The sequence below is a fragment of the Erpetoichthys calabaricus genome, chromosome 17 (assembly GCF_900747795.2).
Source record: "Erpetoichthys calabaricus chromosome 17, fErpCal1.3, whole genome shotgun sequence".
In the NCBI taxonomy this organism is placed as follows: domain Eukaryota; kingdom Metazoa; phylum Chordata; class Cladistia; order Polypteriformes; family Polypteridae; genus Erpetoichthys; species Erpetoichthys calabaricus.
Window position 1 is genome coordinate 81,797,500 of NC_041410.2, and position 24,486 is coordinate 81,821,985.

Consider the following 24,486-nt stretch of genomic DNA (forward strand, 5'->3'; position numbering starts at 1 on the left):
ACCTTTGGTTCATATTGTCTTGTATTTCTGAATTATTAATAAGAAAAAAAGGTGATTTCTTAGCAGAATTTAAGATTTTTTAGATTTAATCTGGCGTCACAAAATTGGTGGAATGAATGGTCCAGTCTTTTGTTTGCTGCCCTCTGCTGGTGGCACGATCACAATGCTATAACAGAGCTTTCCTATGTTTTAAAATAATCATAGAGTTTAATTTCATTGTCAACCCTGGCAGCAGCGGGCACAAAGCAGGAACTAACTCTGGGCAGAGTGTCAGTCCATCATAAGGCACAAACCTTGCATCACTCTTGGGTGAGTTTTGGGTGTTCATTTAACCTACCCTGCATATTTTTTGGGATGAAATTGGAATACCAGACTCATCCTGAGCTTGAATCCTGTGTCTCATTATTTTCTGTGTGAAGTTTTCAAATGTCTTTATTGGTTTTCATATGATATTTACCAGCACATTGCATTCACAAACCAGCTTAATCCAATTGGTGATGGTGACTTGGCATCAGTGTTTGTGAATGTTGGTGTGTGTGTGTGTGTGTATGTGTTGGACTGGCACCCTGACCAGGGTTTCTTTCACATCTTGTGCCCAGTGCTGCCAGGATAGGTTCGTTCTGGCCTTTCACAATCCTGATCTGGATTAAGCAGGTTTTAGAATTTATAACATATGTGTTTTAATCACAGTAAGGATCAGTTCCGTGCTTTCTACCTGATAATGGGTCTGCCTGCTTATAGTCTGAGGGTTCAATGAATTCACCTGGAACAGCCGATATTCTTTCAGTATCGAGTTTCTATTAGTATGTGATTTAATGATAGAAGACCAAAGGTACTGACAAATGCATATACCTGTACTGTATAATTAATTCTTCACCAGTGAGTGAGAGACCACGTTGGACTGTACAGATTTAATACAGATTCAGTAGATGAAAGTTGGCAGCTGATGTTATGAATAGTGCAGTAGTTGAATCATAACTCCTCTTGTGATACATGTAACAACTTTGTGCTCCTGTTAGGCTTTTTATTGTAAGCAGTAGTTGTAGTCTTGAGTAGATTCTTTAGCCTTAAGCTAACCAATATTTTGATGTATCTGTATAAAATGTATACATATTTTATATCTCTATATATAATGTATTTGTACCCATTAGCTTTCCTAAACCCATGGACAACCTAGCTCACCTGCTTAAACTTTAATCATCATAATATGAAATTAATTACATTGCTTGCCATTTAAACTGCTCATACAAAGAAGGGGTTATGCATCTAAATTCCAAAAAGATATAACACTGTAAAAAAAATTCAACCTTGTAATCATACTGTATCTCTTTTAATTCCACGACATACTGTAGTAAATGTCATTTTTTTCAGCAACACAAAAATAGGATTAAATAGACAAAGAACATTTTCAAGATAATATTACCTGGTGAAATGCTTGTTCTAGCTGATCTTCGTTGTGATATCTGAAACATGGTGAATTTGGGAACAGAAGATGTACAGTTTCAGGTTTGAATTCATATATTTGTGATTGTCGGACATTTTACTCTTGTAGTGAAGTGTTTTCCCCTATAGTTCATTCATGACTGACAATGTTACTTGAACCACGAGACTAAGTCAATAATTATCCTCACATCTTTGTGATAATTTTGTTTGGGCTGGCGCTTATGGCTTTCCCCTGCACACGTGCGGAAACAGGGTGTTTCTGTGATGACGTGTCGACCTCGACCAGTCAGTGTCTCTTGCATTTTGCTAAGAGTATACATGGCCACCCTGCTGTCCGTTTGCACCAAAGAAGAGCCGTGAGCTTTATTGTCTGAAGATGTACTGGAGCTAAAATCCATATAAGGATTTCTTATCAAGTAAGGATTCTATGTGAATTTCCCCTTGGGATTAATAAAGTATCTATCTATCTATCCATCTATCCATCTATCTATCTATACATCTATACAATATGGAGGCCGTGTTTTACCATGGCACAGGGTTTACGAATGGATTGAGAAGTTCAAAAATGTTTGGACAAATGTTAAGCATGAAGATGGAGCAGGATGTTCATTTACATTCACAACCAACAACATCACTGAGCAAGTCCACACCATGGTTCCAACAAACAAACATTTTAAAGTCATACGCTCACAGGTCTTGATGCAAATTTACAACCGATCACTCGGCAGCTGTGCCGTAGCACAGAGCAAGAAGGCAACGTGGTTTTTTCCCAGTATGCATTTCAGTATCATTTATGTTTGTGTGATTTTTCGCAGACAGATGAAGGAAAACTGAATACCTACACGAAAACCATATCCAGGTATTGCATTTCATTACTATGATGTGCACCAGTACTTAAATGTCATAACTTAATGCTTACATTAAAATATCTAAAGGTAAAGTATTACATTCTGTGATCATTTTCACAGATTGTAAATAACAGTAGGTTTGTTCTGCATTCATGTAGGTGGCACAGTGGTAGTGCTGCTGCTTTACAGTAAGGAGATTGTGGGTTCACTTCCTGGGTCCTCCCTGCGTGGAGAGTGCTTTGAGCAGTGAGAAAAGCATTATCCTCTTTAATAAAACCCCTGTGTGCGTCAAGTGTCCGTGTGTGTGTGTCTTCTGGTGAAGTGCGCATGCGCGGGGCACGGTGCGACGCTTCAAAGGCCGCCTGATGCGTCACACAAGACAGAGAGGGCAGGACCCATAAAATATCGCGCGGCCGATCCAATCGGATTTCGGTAAATGAGGTAAGACCTAAAACATAAAACACGAAAAATCCAATCAGGTACTGAGACGCGGAGACCAGCTTCCCCATTGTTGTGCAAGTGTTCACTCTGAGGATGTCAGATTTGCGATTAAGAAGCTTGGCCCGGTAAAGTGTAAAGTGTCAATCGTTGAAGGGGTTTTCCTAAATATACGAATTTTCATGATATTACAATACGATGACTTTTAAAAGTAGATTTATTTTCACGCACATTACATCAGTTGCTGGGGAGAATCTGCTGATTGCCCACCATTGTGACTGAAAATTAAACGCATATTACGGACAGCAAAGCCAGTATTACTGTCAGAGAAAATTACAGGCATTTTACGGGAAAAATTTAATGAGGTGAAAGGTCTCTTGCCATTTAATATAGACTGTTCCTACTAATGTTTATGGACTACTGTTCCAGTGCCTGTTATTGTAACGGGCTTCATGTCTAGTATAAATATAAAGAATTATTAGTATTATTATTCAAAGAAAAGAAAGGATTCTCAAACCCTAGATTTTGGGTGGCACGTAGGCACTGTGGTAGTGCAGTAAGGAGAGCATGGTTCACGTCCCGTGTCTTCCCTATGTGGTGGAATTTGCATGTTCTCCCCGTGTCTGCGTGGGTTTTCTCTGGTTGCTACGGTTTACTCCCACAGTCCAAAGACAAGCAGGTCAGGTGAATTAGCGATGTTTAATTAGCCCTAGTGGGTGTGTTTTGTTCGCCCTGTGATAGACTGGTGCCCTGTCCTGCGTTTGTTCCTGCCTTGTGCCCTACGCTAGCTGGGTTAGGCTGCACCCTCATGAAGTCAGTTTCTGATTGTTTGGTCAGAGACATTCACACCAGTGGCCTGCTGAAGGTCATTGCGTAGGGCTCTGGTAATGCTCATGCCATGACCCATCTGTTCGGTTTAGAAAATGACCTGAAATGTTTTTTTCATTGCACCTGTATGTATGTAGCGCTCGCTGAATTCTACACTGCCAGTTTTATAAACCCCCATGAGTTTATCTTGCATTCTCACTTACACGTGCACAACAAGACATTTCCCAAAGTCAAGTGGCTATCCGTTCACTGCATGAGAAGTAAAGAGCCTGTCTGAGGAGACATTTAATTCTGGTACGTCTGTTACTTCCTTTGCAATTGCACATCTCCTACTTTGTTTGAGCAGTATATAAAGTTCAATGCAATTTCATGATTTTTACAAAAACTTGGTAGAATGCATAAATTGTTTTTTTTTTTAATTTGTACATGTTTATGAATAAACTGTATTGTACTTAATATTTGAATTGGTGTCCTTCAGCCTTCTGTGCACAGAGAACTGAAACAACCAGGCCAGACTGGAAACATTTTCTGTTACTTTAGAACTAAAAAAAGAGAAAGGGTAGGAGTTTCTCATGTAAATCAACGGGTGAGGTGACTTGAAAAGTTAAAGAATATATTAGTTTAGTTTTTGTTAAATTCTCACTTCTTACCATTTTACTGTTTTTGTCTTCATATCATTCACATTTTATATTGTATTTACTGCTTCATTTCTCAGTGCAAGAATGGCTGGAGCTCACTTTCCCGCTAAATAACACATTTTTGAAAAATTGAATTGCAGTCTGAAGCTTCTTTCACTTAATCAATTGGGGAGTCTTACAATTTAAAAACCTCTTTAATGTATATGCGTATTACACTTTTTAAATGTTCATTTTAAATGACTTTATTTTATGTTTCTGTCTTTGATGCTGTATGTTTTTTTTAACTGGGTTCGAGTTCAAGTATGCTTGTAGTACTAGGGTGTTGTACCGTGTTAGCCATTATGAATGTAGAGAAAAGCCAAGCAAAATGACACCTTTTATTGGCTAACTAGAAAGATTACAATATGCAAGCTTTCGAGGCAAATCATCTTGCCTGAAGAAGGGGCCTGAGTTGCCTCGAAAGCTTGCATATTGTAATCTTTCAAGTATGCTTGTGATATCCCAATTCCGTTATTTTGGGGGGTGGAGATGTCCGGCTCACTTTATAAGAAACAATTTTTAAAGAAGTATAAAACAAAGGTCAACCAAGTCTGCTGGATTTGTGCAGAGTGTCCATAATACATTTTAATTTCAGAATATTGTACATTTTGTGGATTTCTGAAACTCAATGTGCCATGAGATTAACACCCTTGTTTACCTGCTAGAAAAGCACCAACTTTTTTTTTTTTCTGCCATGATTTGAAATTTTAGGTATGAACCAAGAAGACCTCAAGTTGGAAATTAGTCTGGTGTATTGTTTGGTAAATCATGCTCTTCGAGTGTGCTTTGTTTTTGTACACGGGGGTAAATGTGAGGCTGTATTTCTTTGTGATGCCTGTTGTATAAACAAGATGAAAACCGAAAACTGAACCAGTCACATGACGAAGCATCTGTTAAAGCTGATCAGTTGCAACAGTCAGACTGGCCATTCCACTCCTCAAAAGACGTGTAAATGTGCTCCATCCCTTGATGGATGCTACCTGGGATGAAGTCTTCTCAGGACAAAATACTAGAAGAACTCCTACATGAAGTGATGTAAACTAAATGTGTAAGTTAATCATGTTCAACAAGACATCTGTTAGCAGGTACAGAGCTAATGATGGCAAAATAGCTTAATTCTATACACAGTGTTCTGTCCATCATTATTAATTAAGCTGTACACTATCAATCATATTTCCTAACATTTTTTGACTATAGTGTGGTTCCTTCAGAAATAGCAAATATACAGTCACTGGCCACTTTATTAGGTACACCTTGCTAGTACCGGGTTGGACTCACTTTTGCCTTCAGAACTGCTGTAATTCTTGGGTGGCATTGATTCAACAATATCCTTGGGGATATTGCTCCATATTGACATGATAGCATCACGCAGTTGCTGCAGGTTTGTTGACTGCACATCCATGATGCAAATCTCTCATTCCACCACAACCCAAATGTGCCGTATTGGATTAAGATCTGGTGATTGTAGAGGCTATCTGAGTGCAGTGAACTCATTGTCATGTTCAAGAAACCAGTTGGAGATGATTTGCTCTTTTTTGTGACACGGTGCAGTATCCTGCTGGAAGTAGCAATCAGAAGATGGATACACTGCGGTCATAAAGGATGAACATGATCAGCAACAATGTTCAAGTAGGCTGTGGCATTTAAACGATTCTCATCTGGTACTAAGGGGCCCAAAGTGTGCCAAGAAAATATTCCCCACACCATTGTACCCCCAGAACCATCACACTGTTACACCAACACCGCCACCAGCCTGAACCATTGGTAGAAGGCAGGATGGATCCATGCTTTCATGTGGTTGACACCAAATTCTGACCCTACTATCTGAATGTTGCAACAGAAATTTAGACTCATCAGACCAGGCAACATTTTTCCAATCTTCTATTGTCCAATTTTGGTGAGCCTGTGTGAATTGTAGCGTCAGTTGCCTGTTCTTAGCTGACAGGAGTGGCAGCTGGTGCGGTCTCCTGCTGCTGTAGCCCATCTGCTTCAAGGTTCAACGTGTTATGTGTTCAGAGATGCTCTTCTACATACTTTGGTTGTAATTAGTGGTTATTTGACTTATTGTTGCCTTTCTATCAGCTTGAACCAGTCTGTCCATTCTGCTGTGACGTCTGGCATCAACAAGGCATTTTTGCCCAGACAACTGCTGCTCACTGAATATTTTCCCTTTTCCAGCCCATTCTCTGGAATTTGCTTGAAAATCCCAGTAGATCATCAATTTGTGAAATACTCAGACCAGCATGTCTGGCACCATCAACCAGGCCATGTTCAAAGTTACTCCAATCCCCTTTCGACCCCATTCTGATTCTTGGTTTGAACTTCAGCTGGTCGTCTTGACAACGTCTACAGGCCGAAATGCAGTGAGTTGCTGCCATGTGATTGGCTGATGAGATATTTGCATTAAGAAGCAGTTTAACAGGTGTACCTAATAAAGTGGTCGGTGAGTGCATATATGTGTCACTGTAAAATATTATTACCATTGAACAACCTAGTCTGTGATATATATGATATATTTATATATTAGCAGCTGGAGATCCACAAAGGGAGAAAAAAATGAATCGCGTATCATAAAGTAGTTTTTTTATTCCTGAGCTTTCAGCCCCTACCAGGAGCCTTCATCAGAGGATAATGCTTAGACTTACAAGAATCAAAGGCAATATATAGCACAATTCATTTTGGGGGGTTGGTATGGGTATAGGTCGTAACGTTTTATTTATTATGAATATGTCCTACTTAAGTTTGCATATGCTGGGTTTATGTCCAAATGTCTGTTAATGGCGTTTTTGTCTGATAGCCAAGATTCAGCCAGTTCTCTGGCACTTTTAGTACTGGCCTTAAATCTTTCTTGTACATTGTCCCAGTTAAACGTATGTCCTGTTGATTTTGTATGTGTATAGATCTGTGATCGTGAGTCCTTCCGAAGGAAACAAAAATGAACGAAAGACACATCTTTTCCACCTTTTCACTTCAGACGGATACTCAAAGACATTCATTAAACAATGCCTACGCAGAAGATGCCAAAAACCTCAGCAAACAATTAACTCGAACCAGACCCCCCCCCCCCCCCATCCCACTTGGTACACACTTCCTTATCAACATGGTGTGTCTGAAGGCGCAGCACGCATCCTATCCAAATCAGGCATCAGTATTGCACAGAAACCCGCGAACAATCTGCGCATGGTCCTTTTCAACGCTAAAAACAAGAAACCGACAGCAGAAACACGAAGTGCAGTTTATAGCATTCCATTCAGTTCTTGACCAGCGGTTTACATAGGACAAACATCAAAAAGAATTCCAACTTGCTTACAGGAACATCGCAACGGCGTTAGAAGAAAGGACTCACGATCACAGATCTATACACATACAAAATCAACAGGACATGCGTTTAACTGGGATAATGTACAAGTAAGATTTAATGCCAGTACTAAAAGTGCCAGAGAACTGGCTGAATCTTGGCTAACAGACATTTGGACATAAACCCAGCATATGCTAACTTAAGTAGAACATGTTCATAATAAATAAAACGTTACAACCTGTACCCCCGCCCAAAACGAATTGTGCTATATATTGCCTTTGATTCTTGTAAGTCTAAGCATTATCCTCTGATGAAGGCTCCTGGTAGGGGCTAAAAGCTCAGGAATAAAAAACTACTTTATGATACGTGATTCATTTTTCTCCCTTTGTGGAACTCCAGCTGCTAATATGCAAACCGTATCACAGACCTTCGCTTCCATGTATATATATATATATATATATATATATATATATATATATATATATATATATATATATATATATATATATATATAAATATATTTTAGATTTTTGGCATTCATATTAGAAGTTCCAATGTTCAGCTTTTTTATTTTTTTGCCTAATGGTAAGCCTGTGCCAAGTGGAATGAGTCGTAGATCAGTTTTGTTTATTCAGCTGGCATCTGCAGGTAACTGACTGACAACGCCTTTTCCACTGTCGTCCTCCATAATGCACTGAAGGCAGGTCTTTGTCACAAACCACAGTGGTGTTGCACATTATATATGTTGTTCTCGTGTATTGCAGCTAGCATTCTATAAGCATTTCCATTTAGAACCTGTTTATAATTACAATTGTTAACCACTGCACAATAATTAGTGCTGCTGCCTCATAAATCTTATATCCTGAATTAGACCGGATTGTCATCCATTTTCTTTTGTCTCCACATACACGACCGGTCAAAAGTTTGGGATCACCCAGAACCTTTCATGTTTTTAAAATAAACTAATACCTTTTTTTATCCCCAATTTTTACCTTTTTAAGTCCACTGACTACCCACATACACCAGTCAAAGAACCCTAGGGGTTAATACAACCACAAATGGAAAAATGAGTGCTGTTAGAGATGGGCAAAAATATCACACAGGTTTGGTCTGGTGGTTTCAGTACATCTCGATGGCTGAAACCGAATTTTTTTGGGGGGTGGTTGCAATCCAGGAAAGGCCACATTGGCAACGTTTTACAGTAGGCATGCTTGAAAGTTCTGTGTGTGGCTGCTACGACTCTGTGATGTCATCATGGGGTGCTTGAAAAAAAATATTCACCTGATGTGAACACACGACAAATTTGCAGGAAAGTGTTCAGCAAACACAGCATATTCACTGCAGAAAAGACTTTGGTGAATCAACACTAATTAGGACACTGAAGGAGTTGCTGCTGAAAATGGGGCTTTGTGGCCATCTATATATATAAAATCCCTGTGTGCATCCAGGTGTCCGTGTGTGGGTGTCTTCTGGTGAAGTGCGCATGCGCAGGGCACGGTGCGATGCGCGATATTACTGTCAGAGAAAGTTAGAGACGTTTTACGGAAATACAAACCAGTATTACTGCGAGAGGAAATTAAAGGTACACAATACAGTGACGCATAATACAGCCACATACAAGCCAGTATTACTGTCAGAGAAAATTAAAGGCATATTACCGACCCGCACGCCTGTATTACCGCCAGAGAAAATTAAAGGTATATTACGGACGTATAAGACGGTATCCTTCAATAAGGGCGCGCACAAAAAGGCGACCTCAGTTGGGCGCAGCGAATAAAGGCGCGCGTAAATAAAGATCTGCACCTTTGTTGCTCTTCACATATTCCAGAGCCATTTGAACTAAATTATCTACGAACGCCTTTATTCGCCGCGCTCAATTGAGGTAGCCCTTTTGAAGCTTGCCTTTTTGTGCGCGCCCTTATTGAATAGAGCTGTACAAGACAGTATTACTGTCACAGAAAATTAAAGACACACAATACACGGCGGCAGCCCACGAAGAACAGCCAGCTGAGCAAGTAAACATCAACAAAAAAAAGGCTGAAAGAAAGAAAAATAAGACCAACAAAAAGAATGAGGTCAAAGTCCCTTGCCATTTAATATAGACTGTTCCTACTAATGTTTATGCACTACTGTTCTAGCGCCCGTCATTGTAACGGGCTAAATGACTAGTATGTGAATAATAAATTAAAAATCTGTCATTTCCAGCAGTAATATCCTTTATATGCATTAGTAATGCAATGGCTCTATTTTTTAATCAGTTTAATGGTATCTTGATAAAAAGGTATCAATTTGTATGAAGAAGATGAAAATTTCTGGGTTACCGCAGACTTTTGACCAGTAACGTTGATTTCTCTGTGGGTACTCCAGTTCTTCTCCTGCATTCTCAAAGGTGTTTTTTATTAAGGTGATCGGTGACTTAAATTGGGCTTTTTGTGAATGTGACTGTAAGTGTGAGTGTGGGCATGGGTGGGCAATGAGATAGACTGGGACCCATTCCAGGGTTGGTTTTTGTTATACATCCAGTGCTGCCAAGGTAGGCAAACCTCACCCCCTTACCCCCCAAATATCCGGAGTTTAATTAAGTGGGATTTAGAATTTTATTTAAATGACTTCCTACCTTGCACCCGATGTTTTGCGAGGATCTGCTTCTGCTTCCCCACGAACCGTGCTCTGGATAAGCAGACTTGGAAGAGAGGTGGATGGATGTAAATTATGGAAAATGTGTAATAATCACGCATATATCAGAATAATATGTGGTTAAAACAAAAACATTTTTTGCTATTTCTTGAATGATGGGAGTTTGATTGAAAGCCAGATCAGTCGTTCCCAAGTTCAGTTCTCAGGGACCCCCTGTGACTGCAAGTCTTCATCTCAGACTTCGGTTTTTAACTGGACTCTTACCTTACCTTAACAAGCTCATGTTTTCCAGTTGCTGTGTTTTGGTGTCAAAACAGAAATGGCAAAACTGGGTTTTCTTGGAATGTAGTAAACATTTATGCCTACTACGTGGGGTTAATTTAAAGCTTTTTTTTGTTTATTTTTGAAGATTTGTCTCCTTGACAGGACGACTTTCATTCTGCTTCTCCAGGTGGCATTTACGCCATCATTTACTAATGAACACGCTGATTGATCTGACACTGAAGCGGCTGCAGCCTTTCTGCATTTGGTTTGTTGGGCCCAGTGTTATGTTTTCATCAGCAGAAAACGAGAATTAATAAGAAAATTTCAAAAGAGACTTCAGTGCTGTGGCAATAATACAAATGTTTCTAAATTTATTATAAATGTAAATCTCATACTTTCTGCACTTTTCTGAATGCAGGAACAAAAGACCAGCTACTTCAACAATGAGGTCTTATTAGAGGTAAAATGACTTGTTAAAATAACACTTGCAGCCACAGGGGACCACCAGGATTGAACTTGGAGACCACTGATCTAGACCATGGCTTAGCTTCCAAATGTGATCAGTATTTTACACACCCTTGAGCAGAGGCAGACGTCTTACATTGCTGAGCTGTTAATGTGTGGAATGGCCTGTTTTATACCATTTTGTGGCCTCAGTGTAATTAAGATTACCGTACTTATCCGTATGTATTTAAATGGACAACAAAGATTTTGCTTCTTGAACACTTTTTGGTTTATTCCATAGATTGTAGCCTGCCAATCACAAAAATCACTGTTTGCATACCATTATGTTGTATTTGCGTATTTTTGTATTTTTCTTTCATATTATAAGTATACATGTACAGGAAAACAATTACAGGAACATCTGTGCTCATTTGAAAGTAGTGGCGCTGCTACTAGGATTGAAGCTCCGATATACCAAGTGCTGCGAACGGGACAGCCATGCTAGAGAGTCTCATTACATTCAAGAAATGGCTGCTCCGTAAAGGCAACAAGGTGTGGCACATAAACCACTTGTCAGCCCAACAAAGATATTGGTGCCTGCTCCTCATATCATACTTGAACTGTTGAAAAGTTTCATGAAAGTGATGAACAAGGAAGGTGAAGGATTTCGATATTTGAGATCAATGTTCCCATGATAAACTGACACCAATATTAAGGAAGGCATTTTTGTTTTTCCACGAATCAGACACGACCTCAATGATGAGCAGCTTGAAGATCTGCTAGTGAGACCGGAGGAAATGATGTGGCTGACGTTCAGGGATGTTGTTGAGAATTTTCTTGGTGGCATCAGAACACCAAACTACAGTATGTTCGGCTGGCTGATGACATGCTTCAAGTATACAACAATCATGAAGTCCAACATGTTGGTAAAGATTCATGTTATGCATTCAAACTTGGACTTCATCTCTGCTGATCTTGGTGCAGCCACTGACAAACTTGGTGAAAGATTTCAGCAGGACATTGAAACTTCAGAGTAAGAGGAATCCATCAAGGCCTGCTAATACTGAAACAAGAAATAGCAGATGCTGAATACAAACTAAATCGGCAGCAAAACAGTTTTGCCTCAGTTGAACTGCAGTAGTGCATTGTGCCAGCATCACTTGACAACTCACCATTGCTTTTTTTTGTTTTGTCCCCAAACCACAAACCCCCACACCCCTTCATACGTCCCCCTGACCCAATCCAACACACACACACACACCACACTCAAGCTAAATTGCAGGAGGCAGCTGCCACATCAGAGTGAGGAGCCTGATAAAAGTTAATATAATGTTTCTCCAAACATGATACGTGATATACTCAATTTAAATTTATATTTGTTTAGCTAATCACCAAAAATTTTTCAAGAAGCAACATTTTGAAAAAAAACTTGTTTAGGCTATAGCACAATTTAGTGAAATGTACAGTAAAATAATTCTACAGTGTGTTGCTGCTGCCATGTGGACGGGAATTAAGCTAAAAACAGACCTTTTACAGAAGCTCCGTGTTTCTCACCATTTTTCTTTTTGTTTCTGATCTTATTATATACTGTATTTATTTGTTTATCTAAATATGTATTTATTTTTTAAAAGAGCTTCTGTAAAAAGCTAATTTTCCCTCTGGGGAGAAATAAAGCTCTATCTGTCTATCTATTTCCTAGTATATAGAGCCTTTTACATTAACTGCCTATCAATCTATCTATGTCATAATATATAGTGCCAGTCATATTATGTCTCTGTCTGTCTGTCTATGTCATAGTATATATATCTGTGTATGTCTTATCTATGTCATGGTATATAGTGCCTTTCATATTATCTGTCTCTGTGTTTCTATCTATATCATGGTATATAGAGCCTTTTATATTATCTGTCTGTCTGTGTTTCTATCTATGTCATGGTATATAGCAGGGGTCACCAACTCCGGTCCTGGAGGACCACCGTGGCTGCAGGTTTTCATTCTCACCATTTTCTTAATGAGTGACCTGTTTTTGCTGCTAATTAACTTCTTTTCAATTCATTGTAATTGATTTGCTCTTGAAGACTCAGACCCTTAACTGTTTCTTTTTTCATAATTAGCAGCCAAACAATAATGAGATACAAAATAAGCCAAAACAACTGGTGACCATCACACAATATCTGAAAATAAGGAAAGATGAAGGTCTCAGGAATGTCAATCTGCTCAGGTTACACAAAACATTTTAACAGTTGCTCTTAGAAAAGAGAAAATCAACAATTTCAGAAATGTCTGCTAATGCAGCACCAGAGTAGCAACAAGCCACAGAATTAAAGAACAAGTTTAATTCATTTAAGGAAAGAAATGAAGCAATTCAGAGGAACGATGAGAAATCTTAAAAGAGCACGTCAATTAAAATGACTTCACAAGAAGTTAATTAGCAGCACAAACAGGGCACTCAAAAAAAGGGTTAGAATGAAAACCTGCAGCCAAAGTGGTCCTCCGGGACTGGAGTTGGTGACCCCTGGTATATAGTGCCTTTCATATTATGTCTATGTCATAGTATTTAGTATATATATATATATATATATCTCTGTATGTCTTACCTATGTCATTGTTTATAGTGCTTTTCATATTATCTGTCTATCTGTGTCATTTAGTGCCTTTCATTTTATCTGTCTTTATTTCATAGTATATAGTGCCTTTTATATTATCTGAAATAGCACTGAAACAGCCCTGGTCAGGGTCACCAATGATCTTCTGATGACGGCAGATACTGGTTCACCTTCACTACTTATCCTCCTTGACCTGACAGCTGCTTTTGACACAATAGACCATAACATCCTTCTTCACCGCCTGCAATACACTATTGGACTCTCAGGAATTGTTCTAAATTGGTTTACATCATACCTGACTGGCAGAACTGAGCATGTCGCCCTTGGCAGCGCAAAGTCCCACACCCACAACGTCGCCTGTGGTGTTCCACAGGGCTCTGTGCTGGGCCCTATCCTTTTTACTATCTACATGCTCCCCCTTGGAACTGTCATTGGCAGACATGGTTTATCGTTCCATTGCTATGCCGATGACACTCAGCTTTACCTCAGGACTACTCCCACCTCCTCTACTGCTCCTCTGCCAACATCTACATTGTCTACCTGCCTGGAGGAGATAGAGGCTTGGATGAGGCTCAATTTTCTTCAGTTGAACAGATCCAAAACAGAAGCCATCTTAGTTGGTACATCACATCATCTTCGCTCTTCTACCATCACCAGTATTACTTTCTCTGGCCAAAATATTCTTCTTTCCACATCTGTTACTAATTTGGGTGTTAGAATGGACTCCCAACTTACTTTTGACACCCACATCAAATATCTCTGTAAGTCATCTTTTTACCATCTCAAGAACATCGCCAAACTCCGCCCATTACTCACCCTGGCAGATGCAGAGAAGCTTGTCCATGCCTTTGTCTCTTCCAGGCTGGATTACTGTAATGCACTCCTCTTTGGGATTCCTGGCAAGAGTATCCAGAGACTCCAGTATATTCAGAACAGCGCTGCCAGGATCCTGATGAGGGTGCGAAAGTATGATCACATCACCCCAATCCTGAAAACCCTTCACTGGCTCCCTGTTTCATTCAGAATAGAGTACAAGGTCTCCCTTCTTACCCATCAGTGCATTTATGGACATGCCCCTCTTTATCTACAGGAACTCCTTACCCCCCATAACTCCTTACGTTCCCTCCGCTCTGTACTCACTAACACTCTTCAAGTCCCCAGAACTAAGCTCAGCAGCATGGGTGACAGGGCGTTTTCATCGGTGGCGCCGAGGCTGTGGAATGCCCTCCCTGATTACCTGAGAGCCCCACAGTCGACTGAGGCCTTTAAGCGAAACCTAAAAACTCATCTTTTTAGAAAGTCATTTTGTTAAAGTATTTTATAGACTCTTCTGTTCTTTTTTTTATTTTATTATTCTATTTTTACTCTGTAGCACTTTGGGATTGCTAAAATATAAAGTGCAATATAAATAAAATTTATTATTATTATTATTATTATCTCTGTATGTCTATTTCATTGTACATATTGCCTTTCATATTATTTGTCTATGTCATAGTATCTATCTATCTATCTATCAAACAAGTTTAAGTTTGTTGGAACATGGTACATATAGTGCGACACACAGAAATTTGGAAATTATTACCAAATCAACGTCTCATTTATTAATGTGAATATAAATTGCAATACAGTGACCAATAGCATGGTTGAATGCAACTGCTTTCACTCACATTCTATTTTCCCGTTTCAATCCCAGAATTCACCATTACTGATCTCTTCAGACAATTGTTAACTTTGTGTTTTGGTAAATTGGGGCCTAAATCAATGTTTGCATGATGTATGTAGAAATATGGCTTGAACTCGGGCATCCAGGAATGTCTTTTATTGTCATCACCCAATCTTGTGTACTGACCATTGCTTTTTTTTTTTTTGTTTTTGTTCCCCCCCTATGTATTTTTTTTTTTTTTTTTTAGAGTTGACAAAGACATGCAAACTAAATTGCAGGAGGCAGCTGCCACACCAGAGTGAGGACCCCTTTATCAGATGGACTGAAGAATGTGTGAAACAGAATGCTGCTTTCGAATCTTTTTTTTTTTTTTTTTAAATACTTTTCAAAGCAATGGCTGATTTTTGTATTCCTGTTACTGAACAAGTGCCTTTCTTTTAAGACATGGGAAGCCTGTTCCAATATGTGTACTGCTGTATTAGTTTACTGGGCTTGTGTTGTTTGGTTGCTAATTGGGTAGTTCATTTTCTATTTCATTTTTCCTGAAAACAAACAACACATTTATAGAAAGAATAGTAACACCTACTTTACCCTCTGTCAGTAAAATGGCACCCCTAGAAAGTAAAAGAAAGCAACAATAAATATTTCATAGAGTTATTATAAAGATTTAAATTACTACTACATCATCTATTTTGTATGTTTTTAAAGTGGTAGACACACCACCTCCAGAATGGCAGCCATCATAACAAAACCATGATTACGGAATAGAGTCATTATTTTGATTCAGTATATTTGCTACATCATCTATTTTGTGTGTTTTCAGAGAGGAAACAATCTCCAGAATGGCAGCCATAGTAATGGAAGATGCAAGTCAGAGTTGCTGCATCTGATGATTCTTAAGTCCATTTGAGAAACGATACCATCAGGACCATAACGAAAAATATGGAAGCCGGGTGGTCTGAGGCCGACAAGTCGTTTTGTTAGGCAGTAATCTTGATTTTCATTTCCTTGCCTCTTTTTAACTTTTAATCCTTGGCTGCTAACTGTTACTTCTTTGATCGGCGGACGTATGTTGCACTGTAATGTCTTGTGTTAACTTGAAGTGTCGAGGTATACCTGCCATGCTAACGGACTTACAGGTCAAGTTGCTCAGTTGATTCAGATTCACTGAATTTATGAAGTTTGTATTTTTTAAATTTTTGGAGACAAAATACATTTAATGTTTTAATATTTTAAAGAGGATCCAATGAAAAATCTCTGAGAGGAACCTTTAATTTCTGAAGTGCTCATTTCTAGAGAAGGAGTGTCCTATGGAGAAAGGCAAGTACGGTATTGCATTTGCAGTGATTCATTATTCACCAGCAAACACCTGGATGCAGAATTTTCCTTATTAAGAGATGTGCTGTTTTTGTACACATTCTATATATATTTTTGTGTAAATATATGTATGTGTGCTTATATGTTTTAAAGCACTATATTTTGTTTGAATAATGCATGTTCTTCAATACCAGTGAAATATATATTTATATTTATATTCAACCATGACAAAGGACAAAGATTTAATATATTTTTTATGGTAGAAGAGAGCCTGGGGAATGTTTTCTGTATTAGTGAACGAAAATGTTAAGTCTAAGACTGCAAGGAGAGACTTTGGCAAAATGGCTGCTTAGGCCGCCACTTAAAATGAGTGCAAAGGGCCTCAACCGTGTTTATTGCACATGCAGAAAAGCCAGTTAGAAACGTGTTCTGTATTTGAAAACTGAAGATGTAAGTAGCATATCTTTTTTTTTTTTTCTTTCTTGTGTACAAATTTAAGTTTGTAGGTGATTGTAATTGTGAGACTGAAGTGTAACCATGTGTACATTTATTATTTGCTATTAAATTGACAACTGAAAAATCGAGCCGGAGAGAGCGTTTGCGCTGATGACATCCCGTCTTTGTACAGTCACATGAACGAGTGAGTACGGCCTGTGGGTATCGTAGATATTTTCGGCATATTTGAGGGATTTAGTAGTAGATCTACATACATTTTTTGTAACCAGAAACATGTCAAGGTGCACTACAGTTCTACTAACTACAAACGCCTCCTGTCTCATACACGTGCTCAACTGTCCGAAGGGGTGAGACTACCGGGAGAAGCCTGCTCGGAGATCAGCCTTCGCAGACACAGCACTTAGTGAGCACTTTGGTGGCATCTCCCAACTGCTTTGTCCCTTTGCCCGCCCCTCTCTTCTTAGACAAGAAAAAGCCAAGCTCGGTTAGGCTAACCAATGTTTCAGTGTATTCCTTGTTTAATTAAAATCGCTAACAACCTACATAGGTGGGGCAGGGCTGTAGATCGATAGGTAAACTGAGAATTTTGTCTTCAGACTCGGCTCCTGCTTCACCACCATGGCTCGGTACAGTAACCTCTGCCATTGATCCAGTCTGCCTATCTATCTCACTTTCTCTATTTCCGTTACCCAAGGTACTCCTTAACTTAAGGCAGTTGTTTGCCCAACACCTGTCCAGTCTCTTCTGAAGTGCCCAGTACCCTACAAAAGACCTGAGTGTCCAGAGAAAGTAAAGACTACAGACAAGTGGCCCCTTATGTCCTTCGTCATTATGGCACTTCAAGAGTCTGGTCTTGGACTGTAATCTGTGCCGACTGCACTGTGTTCTTGTAGAGGTTCATGACAGCAAGTGGAGAAATGTGAGCTGCCCTCAGATGTTTGAGGAAGTAGAGATGCTGGTGAGCCTCTTTGACAAGAGACCAACTGTGTTCTTTCCGCTTGAATTTGTCTGTGATAACTCCAAAAAATGTAAAGCTGCCCAGCCTCCCACTGGTGTCCCCTCCGATGTAGACATCTGTATGGTCCGTCTTCTCTTTCTTGATGTCTTTGACCAGCTTCTTGGTTTTACTGACATTAACCCCCTTAGTATTATGTTTACCCCTAGAAAAATGAGCCAAAAACATTGAATTTTTTTAACAGTAAAAAAATGTTATTAAGTGGAACAGAAACATAAATATCAGAATGTCAACATGCACTCACTGGCCACTTTATTAGGTACACATTGCTATTACCGGGTTGGGCCTCCTTTCAATTCAAGAATTGCCGTAATTCTTTGTAGCACAGATTCAACAACGTGCTGGAAATATTCTTCAGGGATTTTGTTCCATATTAGCATGACAGCATCACGCAGTTGCTCCAGATTTATCGACTGCACATCCATGATGCGAATCTCCCATCCCACCGCATCCCAAAGCTGCTCTATTGGATTGAGATCTGGTGACTGTGGAGGCTATTTGAGTCCAGGGATCTCCTTGTCACGTTCAAGAAACCAGTTTGAGATGATTTGAACTTTGTGACATGGCGGGTTATCCTGCTGGAAGTAACCATCAGAAGATGAGTACACTACTATCATGAAGGGGATGGACATGATCAGCAACAATACTCAGGTAGGCTGTGGTGTTTAAACAATGCTCAGTTGGTACTAAAGGGTCCAAAGTATGCCAAGAAAATATCCCCTACAACATTACACCACCACCAACTGCAGCCTGAACTGTCGATACAAGGCAGGATGGATCTCTGGTTTCATGTTGTTGACTCCAAATTCTGACCTTACCATCTGAATGTCGCAGCAGAAATCGAGACTCATCAGACCAGGCAGCATTTCTCCAATCTTCTGTTGTCTAATTTTGGTGATCCTGTGTGAATTGTAGCCACAGTTGCCTGTTCTCAGCTGGCAAGACTGGCACCCACTGTGGTTTCCTGCTGCTGTAGCAAGGGAATCCATTCCCGGGAATGACACAGTGCACGGGCATCTCACATGTGAACGGTTTTAGAATAAGCAACACTTATTTTTAATAAAACTACTGCAATATGTTGACACCAATAAAAGACTAACCTTAACTACAAGCAGTTCATGCTGTCATATAAGTACATGCGTCTAGTTAGTTGCGGTAATAAGAGTGTAGAAAGCACAACGTGTCGAGCATGCAGTCGTCCAGGCGAGAGCGCACCTTCGTGCAGAGTATGCCAGCCACTGAGAAAGCACACTCGGCCTCCACTGAAGTAGGCGGCACAGTCATCAGATACCGATACACTTGTTCTAAACAACGCCATTTCAGCTTTTACTGATGCATCCAGTTTCTTGTCATCATTCTGTGATGGCAAGTTTCTTAGCACAGATAATGCGGATTGCAATTTCAAGTTGCTGTTTAAAGTTGTCAACAGCACAGACGTCAATGAACTCTGCTCCGACCCGGTATTCGTGCGCTGCAGAGTGCAGACACCTCCCAGTCCACTGTGCTCAGACAGTCGGGAGACTGACTGCTGCTGGTCTGTTATTGACTGAATTAATCGGCAACACACTACACCGTGGGCCAAAAAAAACGTGCCACTTAATTATTTTCAACTATAACTGTTATTTCTTGATGGATTTTTACACTTTTACACGCTATATATGCGAGCTTGGCCATTCCCGTTTTCCCAGGAATGCGGGAATGAAAAATGTCTGGGAATGGATTCTCTAGCTGTAGCCCATCTGCTTCAAGGTTCCAACATGTTGTGCATTCAGAGATGCTCTTCTGCACACCTCGGTTGTAATGAGTGCTTATTTGAGTTACTGTTGCCTTTCTAACAGCTTGAACCAGTCTGGCCATTCTCCTCTGACCACTGGCATCAATAAGGGATTTTCGCCCAGACAACTGCCGCTCACTGGATATTTTCCCTTTTTCAGATCATTCTCTGTAAACCCTAAATATGGTTGTGTGTGAAATGATCAGCTGTTTCTGAAATACTCAGCCCAGCCCGTCTGGCACCAACAACCAGGCCATGTACAAAGTTGCTTTAATCCCCTTTCTTCCCCATTCTGATGCTCGGTTTGAACTTCAGCAGGTCATCTTGACAAGGTCTACAGGCCAAAATGCATTGAGTTGCTGTCATATTTGCGTTAACAAGCAGTTGAACAGGTGTACCTAATAAAGTGGCTGGTGAGTGTAACTACAGGACGAGGGGTATGTCTGGTGTCCACTGCTGTCCTGATGCAGATTAAGTTCACATCCTTTGTGTGACGTATTTTGAAACAGTCGCCGAAGCACAGCTCGTCGTCACAATCAGGAAGGTAGAAGTGTGTTTTCTTTGCGCTCTTATAATATTTTTTTCTGTTGCTTGCACATGAGGGGGTAGAATGTCAGAACCTGATCGGTATGATCGGCACACCACTTGTGTGATTGAAGCCACCACAGCGTAAGGCTTAATGAATTCCATATTTGCTTTGACACAAACATTGTGAACAGAGCTCAGGGGGCTGACATCTTTCTTGTCTTTCCACTTGTTCATCATGTAGATACTGCACCCTGCTGAAGCTTTACGTGACTGAAGTCACCAGGCATATCATGGCGGTTCTGTTGTACAGTGACGTATGCATCAGTTTCACTATCCATCTCAACGTCTGATGACCTTTTCAAATTGCCGCCACTGTCGCTTGATTCAACTAATGGCTAAACTTCAGTTTGTTCTAAAACAGACTTTACAGTTTCTCATTCGCACACCATGTGTTTTGATTGAAGACTCTGCCCCACTCATGAATATTGATGAGTTACTATAGATTAGCAGAATGCTTAGAAAAATTCATGATTTTGTTTTTGCAGTATGATGAAATTTCCTCCACTTTATGGCAGCGCAATACTGTCCTGAGAGATGTTCAGGCATAACACTGTAAAGTGGATCTTTGCACATCACCCCGAGTCTGATTCGGGCTTAACTGTAATTGCATAGAATTTTGCACGTCGCACTCGGGGGGTTAACACCGAGGAGGTTAAAGATCAGATTGTTGCCCTGTAGACAGATCTTTTATCTGTACTCCATCTCATCATTGTTAATAATCAGACCTATGGTGGCATCAGCAAATTTCGTTTGTGTTGTTCTCGTAGAGTTTGAAGAAGGACCTATTCTTCAGGATTTGAATGATAAGAGATCAGAAGATAAAGCGTAAGTGAGATTCATAACGAGAAAGTCAAATTGATCTGTCATCAAGCCCAAAACAAAACTAATTCGTAGTCAATAGAAGGTTGGATAATTTCTTTATTCAGATAACACTAATCAATAAAAACTTGCATGCTGTCAAAGTTTTACCCAAAATGTCTGATAAGCAGGTCGTGCACAAGTCTGACCTTTAAACCATCGCAGTAGTGACATCATACAGCGCATCACTTTTTCCACATTTTGTTATGTTACAGCCTTATTCTAAAATGGATTAAATTCATTTTTTTCCTCAGAATTCTACACATAACACCCCATAATGACAACGTAAAAAAAGTTTACTTGAGGTTTTTGCAAATTTATTAAAAATAAAAAAATTGAGAAAGCACATGTCCAATAAGTATTCACAGCCTTTGCCATGAAGCTCAAAATTGAGCTCAGGTGCATCCTGTTTCTCCTGATCATCCCTGAGATGTTTCTGCAGCTTCATTGGAGTCCACCTGTGGTAAATTCAGTTGACTGGACATGATTTGGAAAGGCACACACCTGTCTACATAAGGTCCCACAGTTTACAGTTCATGTCAGAGCACAAGCCAAGCATGAAGTCAAAGGAATTGTCTGTAGACCTCCGAGACAGGATTGTCTCGAGGCACAAATCTGGGGAAGGTTACAGAAAAATTTCTGCTGCTTTGAAGGTCCCAATGAGCACAGTGGCCTCCATCATCTGTAAGTGGAAGAAGTTCGAAACCACCAGGACTCTTCCTAGAGCTGGCCGGCCATCTAAACTGAGCGATTGGGGGAGAAGGGCCTTAGTCAGGGAGGTGACCAAGAACCCAATGGTCACTCTGTCAGAGGTCCTCTGTGAAGAGAGGAGAACCCTCCAGAAGAACAACCATCTCTGCAGCAATCCACCAATCAGGTCTGTACGGTAGAGTGGCCAGACGGAAGCCACTCCTTAGTAAAAGGCACATGGCAGCCCGCCTGGAGTTTGCCAAAAGGCACCTGAAGGACTCTCAGACCATGAGAAAGAAAATTCTCTGGTCTGATGAGATAAAGATTGAACTGTTTGGTGTGAATGCCAGGCGTCACATTTGGAGGAAACCTGGCACCATCCCTTCAGTGAAGCGTGGTGATGGCACCATCATGCTGTGGGGATGTTTTTCAGCGGCAGGAACTGGGAGACTAGTCAGGATAAACGGAAAGATGACTGCAGCAATGTACAGAGACATCCTGGATGAAAACCTGCTCCAGAGCGCTCTTGACCTCAGACTGGGGCGACGGTTCATCTTTCAGCAGGACAACGACCCTAAGCACACAGCCAAGATATCAAAGGAGTGGCTTCAGGACAACTCTGTGAATGTCCTTGAGTGGCCCAGCCAGAGCCCAGACTTGAATCTGATTGAACATCTCTGGAGAGATCTTAAAATGGCTGTGCACAGACGCTTCCCATCCAACCTGATGGAGCTTGAGAGGTGCTGCAAAGAGGAATGGGCGAAACTGGCCAAGGATAGGTGTGCCAAGCTTGTGGCATCATATTCAAAAAGACATGAGGCTGTAATTGCTGCCAAAGGTTCATCGACAAAGTATTGAACAAAGACTGTGAATACTTATGGACATGGGATTTCTCAGTTTTTTTATTTTTAATAAATTTGCAAAAACCTCAAGTAAACTTTTTTCACGTTGTCATTATGGGGTGTTGTGTGTAGAATTCTGAGGAAAAAAATGAATTTAATCCATTTTGGAATAAGGCTGTAACATAACAAAATATGGAAAAAGTGATGTGCTGTGAATACTTTCTGGATGCACTGTATGCCACACCCTTCGTTTTTTTTAGCAGAGTTCCACAAAACATTGAGAAAAGTTGTGAAAATGTTTCACCCGCTTTAAATATATTTTTTAATCAAAAGTCGAATCTACATGCTTTAAAATGCCAAATGGGTATAATAAAAGATGGTAAAACAAAACAGAAAACTCAGGAAAAACTAAATATCAGAGTTGGGGAGCTTGAGACAGCTATTACCTCAGATCCTATGTGAGTAGAGGTAGATCCCAGATTGGCATGGGTGGAAGATATGGAAGAGGAAAGCAAGGCCAGTTGTAAAGACAGAAGTGTGGTCTCACTAAAGGAGACTTGGCCCCCTGTGTGACAAAGTGTCCTTTAAGGACCACCAGGCACCCATGACAGGGATTGCACTTAATTTTGTTGCATTTGTTACAATGACAATAAAGATATTCTGATTTTATGACTGCCAGCCCAATCCATCATTGCACCCCCTCGGATCATTGCATCATGGATTTTATTAAGTTTATAATCATTGAGCAATGACCCCATAACAGTTATTTTTTTTGGTGGCGAATTTGCACATAAAATAAGAGTTCAGTAAGGATTCAGCCGATACATTAATAGACACAATCAGCATGAGACATTTCACAGCCGTTACTTCCGAAATGGAGAATAAAGAAAAAGAATGTTGGATTTAAACTTGACATTAGCGCAGGGTGTAATGAGAACATTTTCTAACCCACTTAAGCTTGGAGTCAGCTGGAGTTGAGCCAATCCCAGCTAGCATAGGGCACAAGGCCGGAACAAACCATGAACAGGGCGCCGGTCCAGCACACACACACACACACCACAATCACTCACTGAAAACTAAATTTCACTAAATCTTCTTCTTTTTTCAGCTGCTCCCATTAGGGGTTGCCACAGCGGATCATCTTCTCCCATATCATTCTGTCCTCCTCATCTTGCTCTGTCACACCCATCACCTGCATGTCCTCTCTCACCACATCCATAAACCTTCTCTTAGGCCTTCCTCTTCTCCTCTTCCCTTGCAACTCTATCCTTAGCATCCTTCTCCCAATATACCCAGCATCTCTCCTCTGCACATGTCCAAACCAATGCAATCTCGCCTCTCTGTCTTTGTCTCCACACCATCAAGCTGACCTTCTAATGTCCTCATTTCTAATCCTATACATCCTCGTCACACCCAATGCAAATCTTAGCATCTTGAACTCTGCCACCTCCAGCTCTGTCTTCTGTTTTCTGGTCAGTGCCACCGTCTCCAACCCATATAACATAGCTGGTCTCACTACCGTCCTATAGACCTTCGCTTTCACTCTTGCAGATGAATATCAGGAAGAAAACAAATCTTCAAGCTGAAGGCTAGTTACATAGTCCGGTCACAAGATGGCGCCATTCTGCAAGAAATTGCACACCCGTGAATTTAACGTATTAAAATCGCAAATTCGAATTAGGACGTGTCGTATTTCAGCAGCTAGACTTGGCAATGAGATCATCTGATGAAGGAATGGACAATGACATCCTAGAACAGTGGTTCTCAATCTGTGAGGCGGGCCACCCTAGGGGAGCGCGA

At 40.3% G+C, this 24,486-nt stretch overlaps 1 protein-coding gene across 2 annotated transcripts in view; it reads left to right on the forward strand.

Annotated features, from left to right (window-relative positions):
• The window catches only part of bnip2 (BCL2 interacting protein 2), a 113,449-nt gene extending 96,402 nt beyond the window's left edge, over positions 1-17,047 (forward strand). For both annotated transcript variants that reach the window (XM_028822676.2, XM_028822678.2), the window contains one exon: positions 15,394-17,047. In XM_028822676.2, coding sequence (XP_028678509.1) covers positions 15,394-15,448 — 55 coding nt within the window. In that variant the 3' untranslated portion in view covers positions 15,449-17,047. The remainder of the gene's footprint in view (positions 1-15,393) is intronic.
• Positions 17,048-24,486: the final 7,439 nt, after the last annotated feature.